Here is a 9,720-nt window from a genome sequence, read left to right on the forward strand (position 1 = left end):
CTTTGCAATGGAGTTTTTTTCTTGCTAGCCTTTGAATAGTACCAATGATATGCATGCCTGGGTATGAATTATGCTCTAAGTGATGTATGTACATGAATGCAAAGCCTAAGCCAGTTAGAAGTTAAGGGGTAGGACAAATTTGGGGTATGACAACCTCCAGAATTGATTCTGAGTAATTTTTACACTTAAATTTATTGTTCAATTCACTTTTACATAAATATATCCAAACATAAATCAATTATGCTAAACTCAATTCTATTACAATCAATTTTACCAAATTCAATTATGTCTGTTAACTCATGGGAAGCTCTCGCGGAAGGGGAAGACCGCTGAAAAAGGTGACCCAAATGCCGGGAATAACTCATGGGAATGATACAACCACGCCGATGGAGGCAGTGCCGGTGAATGATACAGCGAAGATTGATGAGGTGGAGAAGGTAACAGAAGAGATAGTTGCAGATAAGAACGCGAATGCAGCGAAACCTGCAAGCCCTAATACGAAGGAACAAAAAGATTTAATTTAGACGAAGATGAATGCGGACAAAATCAAACTCCGGGTTGATGTCATTAGTGGCAATCGTCACTCAACAAACGAGATGCAACTCCAATTTGTAGCGCCAAAAATTATGGAGGGAAAATGGAAGTCGAAATTGAAGAAAAAGATGTTGAATCGGAGATTAGGTTTTGGGAGAATTCACTAATCATGTATGTGATTGGAGCCAATTTGAGCATGAATGCGAATTTTGTAACTTTGCCAGAAATGTATTATAATGATGAAGGTTATTTCATCCTTAAGTTCAGGAATGGTGACGGCATGGATGAAGTAATGATGAGAGGCCCCTACACAATCCAGAACAAGCCTATGATTCTAATGGAATGGCGCCATGATTTCTCTATGGCGAAGGATATGCTACGGTCGATTCCGATTTGGATTAAGCTGCCAAGCTTGCCCTTACCGCTTTGGGGAGTTCAGAGTTTGGGGAAGATTAAGAGTGCAGTAGGAAATCCTTTATTTATTGATGAGTGCACAACAGGGAAGCTTAGAGTAAGCTATGCTCGTCTATTGGTAGAGGTTGATGTTACACAAAAGCTGTGTGAAGAGGTAACCATTAAGGACCATGAAGGAAATGTAACGAAGCAAAAAGTTGAGTATGAGTGGAAGCCACAATAATGTGAAAAATGCCAGAAAGTGGGGCATGTTTGCTCCAATGAGAGGAAGGTTATAGTGAAGACATGACAACCAAAGCCCAAAAGGAGTGATGAGAAGGAAGCACCTAGTCAAACAGAGCCTGGTGAAGGCAAGGATGAAACAGAGAAGGCTACTGGTGATAGTGATGTGCCAAATGCACAGGGAAGAGATAACTGGACTGAGGTTAGAAGAAAGAAAGAAGATGGCAAGAAACGTATAAATGGATGCCCAGGTACAAATCTGTTCTGCTCTAATGTCTTTGAAACTTTAGGTGTTTTGAATGACCCTAAAGACACACCCCTGGGTGTGACATGATTGTATCCTGGAATGTTAGGGGGCTCAATAAAGGGGCCAGGAATAGAGAGATTAGCTCCCGTCTCTCTAAGCTGAAACCTGATATTACTATTCTTGTTGAAACCATAGTTAAACATAATAACACTAAGAAAATTAGAAAGGTGATAGGGGATAATTGGAACTTCCTTGATAACTATAATAAACATGACAATGGGAGAGTGTGGATCCTATGGGATAGGAACAACGTTGACATTAGAAGCAGTAGCAGCTCTGATTAGATGATTCATTGTGGGATTTATGATTTGGCAGGAAGTTTCAAACATTGGTTAACTGCAATTTATGCTTCTAACAAGTTGGATAAGAGGATACAGTTATGGAAAGATATAGAGAGAATTAGTTCTAATCAACAGGGGACTTGGTATCTTATGGGAGATTTTAATAATTTGTTAAGTACTACTGATAGGATTGGAGGTAAAGATGTGCAGGAAGGAGAATACATTGATTTGAGTAACATGATGGTTTAATGTGGGCTGTCTGAGTTGGATAGAAAAGGATATATATATATATATATATATATATATATATATATATATATATATATTTACATGGTGCAACAAACATGTAACTGACACTATTTACTCCTGTATAGATAGGGCTATTGCTAATAGAGATTGGTTCCAGCAGAATTTAAATTGGGAGCTTCATGTGTTAGAGCCTGGCATCTCTGATCATGCCATGCTTTGTCTTAAAAATGGGGAGCATCAAAGAAGAAGGAAGGGAATATTCAAGTTTCTTAATAAGGTGACTGAAGTTGTTGAGTATAATGAGCAAGTGCAAAGAAGCTGGAATAGAGGGATCAGAGGTAATCGTCAAAATATTATGTGGAATAAATTGAGGAGATTGCAGCCTATCCTCAAGAATATGAGCAGGCCCTTTAGTGGTATTAAGGAACAAATTGACAAAGCTAGAGGAGAGTTGGAAGAGGTTCAGAAATACATTGTAAATGACAAAAAGAATGAGTACTTGACAAGGGAGCAGAAGCATAAAACTGGAAGGCTTCTTGAACTGCTAACAATGCCTATTTTCATAAGCTATGAAAGGAAGATGGGACTGTAGTCACAAGGCATGAGGATATCACAAAGGAGGTACTTCAATTCTATGGGAAGCTCACGGGGAATGCTCAGAGAAGGTTGGAGGCAGTGGACATCAAGGTACTGAGAAAAGGTAAGCAGCTATCTAATAACCAAAGGATTGATTTGATCAAGGATGTCACTGAGGCTGAAATTGAGAAAGCTTTAAAAAGCATTGGTGATCTTAAAGCTCCTGGAGTGGATGGTTACAACTCAAAGTTTTTTAAAACTTCTTGGAACATTGTAAAGGAAGATGTCATTCAAGTGGTGAAGGATTTCTTTGAGAAGGGTATGTTGGATATGAAGTGGAATCAAACTCTTATATCTTTGATTCCTAAACATGCTGCCGCTAAGAGTATCAAATAATATCGCCCTATAGCTTGTTGCACTACAATGTACAAGATTATAGCAAAGGTGATGGCTAAGAGAATGAGTGGAATTCTTCATCGTATTATCAGTAGGAACCAGGCAGCCTTTATCCCAGGGCAGAATATGCATGATCACATTCTGTTGGCTTATGAATTGGTCAAGGGGTATAGCAGAAAAGGATGTACAAAAGGCTTATGACTCTGTGGATTGGCAAGCTTTGAAGAAAATCATGGCTGAAGTTTGATTTCCTAGAAGATTTAGTGAATGGACTATGCTAGCTGTAACTACTGTGAGCTATCAATTCAACATAAATGGGACTATATCTAGTAGTACGAAAGCAGAAAAAGGATTGAGGCAAGATGATCCCATATCACCTCTCCTTTTTGTAGTGGTGATGGAATACTTACACAGGAAATTAAATGAGTTGCAGCTGAACCCTAATTTCAATTTTAATAGCAAGTGTGAGAAAGTAGGGTTGATTGACATGAGTTTTGCTGATGATCTCCTCTTGTTCTCTATAGGAGATGAAATCTCAATGCCGTTTTTAATGGGGAAGTTTCAGGAGTTCTCCAAGTCAACTGGGTTGGTGGTAAATCCTGCCAACTGTAAGCTTTATTGTGGTGGTATGTATAGGGTGCAGGAGAGAAACATGGTTGATATAACAGGGTTTGGTATAGGTAGATTGCCTGTACAGTATCTTGGCATTCCTTTGGAGAGTAAAAGGCTGTCTAGTAAGTATTGTGTCCAACTGGATGAGAAAATTGGAAAAAGGATCAGGCACTGGTCAACTCAGATGCTGAGCTATTCTGGAAGGGTTCAATTGATTAACAGTGTGATTTTAACACTGCTAACTACTGGCTGCAGTGTATTCCCCTACCTAAAGGAATCACTAAAAGGCTGGAGAGTATGTGCAGGAATTTATTGTGGTCAGGAAAGGAGGAGAAATCTAGAAGAGCTCCTATTGCATGGAGCAAGATATGTGAGCCAAAGAAGCAAGGAGGTATAAATGTGGTTGACTTGGAGAGATGGAATAAGGCATGCCTTAGCAAGCTTTTGTGGGACCTGTGTAGGAAAAGTGACAGCCGATGGGTGCGTTGGATCCACACCTATTACATGAAGAAAGAGCAGGTCATGGATGTGAAAATTCGTCCCACCTGCTCATGGATGCTGAAAGCTATTCTCATGCAAAGAGAAGCTGTTGTGGATATGCAGGGTTGGAAGGACATGATGACTGCTGGGAAATTCTGCAAAAAGAAGATTTACAATGGTTTGCTAAGTAGCACACAACCTGTGACTTGGAGAAAACTGTTGTACGATAATGAAGCTAGGCCCAGAGCACTGTTTATAATGTGGATAGCTTGTCATGGTCGCTTAGCAACTAAAGACAGACTTTTGAAGTTTGGTATCTTGGATAATGTAAACTGTGTGTTGTGCAAGTGTTGAAGACTTAAATCATTTTTTTTTTTACTGCCGAAAAATTGTGACATATGGAAGGAGGTGGATCATATGCCAAAAAGGTGGGACCAAGAGCTAGATTGGATGGTCCACAAGAGTAAATGCAAGAGCTGGAAGACGAAGCTGATAAAGACGAAGTTGATAAAGACTGCTTTTGCTGAAACCATATATGCTTGTTGGATGTATAGGAAAGAGACTGTATATAGTGCAAATGATAGTAATAAGGATAAAAATAGAAAAATACCTAATGAGGTTATAGATAACATAGTGCATATAATGTGGAGAAAACTAAATCTTAGAGGAAGTATTGCTCCTTTCCTTCTATGAGTTGGGTATAGGTTTGTGTGTTAGTCATTTTTTGCTGGACCATATGGGTCGCTTGTGTTTTTAACTGTTTTTTGGAATTATATATATATATATATATAATTTCTTATTCTTTCAAAAAAATTCAATTATGTAATAATCAATTCTATCCACCGCCAATCCAAACACACCATAATTTGTAATGTATAGACTAAAATTAAAAATTAACGTTTTTATTATAAAATATTTTTTATTATAAAATACAAACTCCAAACTTTACCAATTACTAGTATTTATTATTTATATTTCTTATAGAAAATCCTTTATATGTAATGTATAGCCGTATGAAAAGTGTGAGGCTAGACTAGTGTACGTGTGAAAATGCCATTGTGGGTTAAAAACAGTGGAAAAGCATGGCGTTCCATAAAAGGGTGAAAGTGAACCATCTTTCTTTATCAATTACCAAACATGTTTCTTCATAACCCTACTACTGTAGCACCATAGCTTATACTTTACTATACCCCCTATGCACCTCACCATGGCTTCTTCTTCTTCTCGCTCATACCAAACTCATCTCAAAAACACAGAACAAGATTTCAATTTTTTCAAAGATGAAAAATCATCAAAAGCTCTTCAACATGATGATGAAGAAGAAGAAGATTGGCTAAAGTTAGGGTTAGGTTTAGGAACTAGCACATCATCATCATCACCATGGAAGAAAATAGTAGTAAGTCATAATCCAATTTTAGTTTCTCCATCATCATTATCATCTACTTCACAAAAACTTTGCTCCCCTCAAATAGGATTAGGGTTAGGGTTTGAAGATCAAGGTTCAGGTTTTGTATCAAGAAAAGGTAAAGAGGGATTAGAAAACTTGAATTTATCTAATGACCATCATCACCATCATAATGATGATGATAATGGTAAGGTTATAGGGTCATCATCATTATCATTATCATCATCATGTGAAATCATGAATCCTCGTGGTGAAGAAGACTTGGCTATGAAGTTTCCTAGTGATTCTCATCATTACTTGGCCAGAAATAATCACAACCAATCTGGTTTCTGGTTTACCCTACGCTCCTTTACCAACCGGTAAGCTATCCAATTTATTAAAGTTTCTTACATATTGTAGTGAATGAGTATTTATTATAGTTTGTAATTGATGAAAATGAAAATTTTATATGATAATTAATATAAAATCATTTTGATGTTTGTTTCTCTTTATTTATGTATGGCATGGAAGGAATGGTGAAGCTTTGCCTCAAATATCAAAGGAATACATAAGAGTAAAGTAAGTGGTGCAAGTTAGCATGCATGGTGATGGATCCATCATATCATATAAATTTTTTCAATTTTGCTAATGATGATGCACATTGAAATGAGAGAAAAAGCTAACTCTTGCTTTTTCATATCTTTTTGTTTCTTCTACTTTTTCCAATCTTAGTTTTTTGGAGTAAGTAATTAATTGTTCTTATTTTTTTTCTTTCAAATTGTGATTGAAAAGGGATGAAAACATGACGGTGTTGATGGTTAAAAAGTATCTGGTTACAAAACTAGGTCTCTCCAATGAAGATGAGGTAATCTATTCTATTTATTTATTTATCTAGTCTAGATCATTAATTAAAAATACAAAGTACTTTATGCATGCATTTGATTTTTGTTTTGTTTGAAATGACAAGGTCTCGTAAAAGTATGTCATGCATTTTTAATCATAATGATGATATGATCTCTCTGGCACCATGCATTGGCAGGTTAAACTAGGGTTTATTGCACGGGGTGTAGAAAAGACCATTCATGATAGGATGAATAAGTACACATATATATCTGACATTATTTCATTATTTTAGTATTTATACATGTGTTTATTTTTGCAATTATTTAAGCCAAATTCTTTGGTACCCATGAGATTAAGTTGGGTACCAGTACCCTTAGTGCAAATTGTATTTAAATTTTAATTTATTTTAAAATAAAATAAAATATAAGAGTGATGTGGCATTGAATTCCTCTATTTGATTGGTTTAAGGTACCGGTACCCAATTAAATTCAAGGGTACCTGAGTATTCACCATTAATTAATTCTCAATCAAAAGATGTTGAAAGTGTGTACTCTATAGCTAGGACTAGGAGGATCAATACACCTACCTAGTTTGGAAAACCAGGTCATTCCCATTGTGTCAAACTTGAATTGTTTTGATCTATATCCTCCAAATTCTTCTAATTGATATGCCTTGGATGATGAGTTTATTATTTTTTAAAATGTTTATAAAAAGGATTATGAAATTAATTTATTGTTGTAGAATATGGGCATCAGACCATCAGTAGAGATGAGATTCATATAAGATAGTAGAAATTGGAAGGGAGAAAGAAAATTGGAATCTTAATTAGTAGAATAATAGTAAAAAAATTATTATATATTTTAAGGAGATAATTAAGCATTTGATTAATTAAAATTACGATTAAGTTAAATTAGTTGATAATTTATGACAGATGACAAATAGTCGTTTATGACTAGTGACTGATAGAGCGTAGTACGGGTTTCAAATGAAAATCCTAGATTTAAAATAATTATACTAAAACACTTACTTATTTATATTAATTTTTGCTTGCACCCTTAGTGCAAAAAATTCAAATTGATTTTATTTTATTTATCATAATTTTTATTACTGAAAACTCTTGTACCATTAAATTTAGTTGGGTATTGATATATTCATCCAATAAAATAATAATATGCAATGTGATGTAATATTAATTCATTTGCAAATAAATTCAAAGTTTAAATTTATTTAGGTACCAATACTAACTAAAACTTGGTATCAAACAATTTATCTTTTTTATTTCATTTATTATATTTTTCTTTTTAGTTGTCATTTACATTTTCTTATTTATTTAAATTCAATATATAATTCGAAGCGTTTAGTAAAAAATAACTTTGCACTCTCTTACTCAAGATCTTAATTTCGTCACAGTTATAGTTAATAAATAATTTGAAGTGTTTAATAAAATTAGTGGTTTAACTTGCAGATAAATTTAAAATGATATAAAATAATATTTCTTGATTAATAGTAAAATTTATATTTAAAATACTTAAATTATAATATAAAAATAATTTTTAATTTAAATAATAAAATAAAAGGAAAAGAAAGAATTATACACTATAAGGTAAAATACTATTTAAAATAATATTTTAAAAAATAAAAGAATGTGTTTTTTTATTACTATATGAGTTTATAATCTAAACAATATATCAGATCAAACAAAGCCTATTTAAAAAAAATAAATGAAATTCTTTTAAAGAAACATTTAAAGTAATAACAATAGGAGTATAAAAGTAAAATAAACAATGCATTTTAAAAGTATTATTTTCTTATAAATGAGACAAAAATACTTAAAATGTTCCAAACGTTTTCTTATATTTTTTATTATCAAAATTGAAAAACCAGTAATCCAACCTTAAGCAAAGAACATAATTTACCACTCCAACTCAAATGCATAGTTACGAATAACTTCTATTTAGGTGATTATAATTTGAGAAGTTATTCGTAATCTAAAATAGAAATTCTTGATTTTTTAAATAATTTTATATAGTCATAATCTGACATTAATTGAAATAAGGAATATGAACTCATTCAATTTAACTGTAGAGTTTACATTTTTAATAAAAAGAAATAAATTTGTTAAATTTGTTTTTTAATTAAGAGGATTGATTGTGAATTAAAAAAAAGTAGTTTGTTGGTATTTTTTCTGTTAATTATGTATAATCTTTATTTATTTTACATATAGATAATATTTTATTTTTAAAAAATTAAAAGTTGAGCAAATGTTTTTAAATATTATAAAATTTTAATTAAAAAAATAATGAGTTTTTCATTAAACTATTTTTAAAGCTTCATATTAGATTAACCCGACATTAATTATTAAGGAGATCTAATATTGACCCGAGCCAACATTATTATTTTTTAATAATTTTAAATAAGTTTAATAAAATATTTTATTTTGTATTTATTTTATACTTAAAAATTTAAGTTTTTGTAAAAAAAATTTTTAACTATTTTTTAAAGAGTAAGTAGATAGAGGCTCTAGTTATGATTCAAAAGAATATTATGCATTTATCTCATTTTAAAATTTTGAAGAAGTGATTTTTATTATATTAAATATGTTGTTAAAATTAACAAAATTATTTTGACTATAGTTTTAATGGCATGATTAATTATTAAATGTTGTAAAATATTCATTTTTGTCAATATACTGATTTATTTTTCTCTATAAAAATATTTTTATTTATTTTATAAATAAGAAAATTCTTCCATCATACATAAACTATCTTTTCACACAAAACAAACCACCTAAATAATTATATAATGTTGTGAAATATTTCCTATTTATACTAAGATTACACTAGAATTAATCTATAGGTAGTAATTCCCAACACATAAAAGTGCCTTTAACAACAAATACACATTTATAGGTATATATTTATTTTATTTGTATATTTCAAGAATCCAATTTCCTCACTAAACTTTATCTTTATGGCTATAGATTGACGTCTCTTGCATGGGAGAAAGCTTGTCGCATGTCCAAACTCTGAAGCAAGTAAGAGACACTATTTGGCTCCCAAGATTGGTTGAATATGTAGATTCAACTACTTTGTCACTTGGAGATTTCCATGAGGTGACCATGAACCATTTGATGTCACTAATTTACCAAAAACATTATATATTGAATTGAGATCAATAAGTAGGGCTTACTAATATTTCCTATTCCATTTTTTTTACGACCACCTATTTTCATGAGTGTAAAAAAGGATTTTCAAAATAGTTTATTATGGGGAAAGAGACTCCATTTTTGTGTGTGTATATATATATATATATATATATATATATATATATATATATATATATATATATATATATATATATATATATATATATATATATATATATATATATATATATATATATATATATATATATATATAAAT

The 9,720-nt window shown here is 31.9% G+C and overlaps 1 protein-coding gene across 1 annotated transcript; it reads left to right on the forward strand.

The window, feature by feature from the left end:
- Positions 1-5,180: 5,180 nt before the first annotated feature.
- On the forward strand, positions 5,181-9,505 carry LOC131655432 (uncharacterized). The gene is made up of 4 exons (XM_058925317.1): positions 5,181-5,835; positions 5,987-6,034; positions 6,248-6,320; positions 9,279-9,505. Exons 1-4 carry the CDS (start codon positions 5,267-5,269, stop codon positions 9,465-9,467), a joined length of 879 nt encoding a protein of 292 aa, XP_058781300.1. The 5' UTR covers positions 5,181-5,266; the 3' UTR covers positions 9,468-9,505.
- Positions 9,506-9,720: the final 215 nt, after the last annotated feature.

The sequence above is a fragment of the Vicia villosa genome, linkage group LG3 (genome assembly GCF_029867415.1).
Source record: "Vicia villosa cultivar HV-30 ecotype Madison, WI linkage group LG3, Vvil1.0, whole genome shotgun sequence".
Classification (NCBI taxonomy): domain Eukaryota; kingdom Viridiplantae; phylum Streptophyta; class Magnoliopsida; order Fabales; family Fabaceae; genus Vicia; species Vicia villosa.

Bases quoted from the DNA above. Each gene is read 5' to 3' on its own strand.
- LOC131655432 (XM_058925317.1), top strand. From the start codon at position 5,267: ATGCACCTCACCATGGCTTCTTCTTCTTCTCGCTCATACCAAACTCAT. The intron at 5,836-5,986 runs GTAAGCTATCCA...ATGGCATGGAAG, and splicing joins CTACGCTCCTTTACCAACCG to GAATGGTGAAGCTTTGCCTC. The intron at 6,035-6,247 runs GTAAGTGGTGCA...GTGATTGAAAAG, and splicing joins AAGGAATACATAAGAGTAAA to GGATGAAAACATGACGGTGT.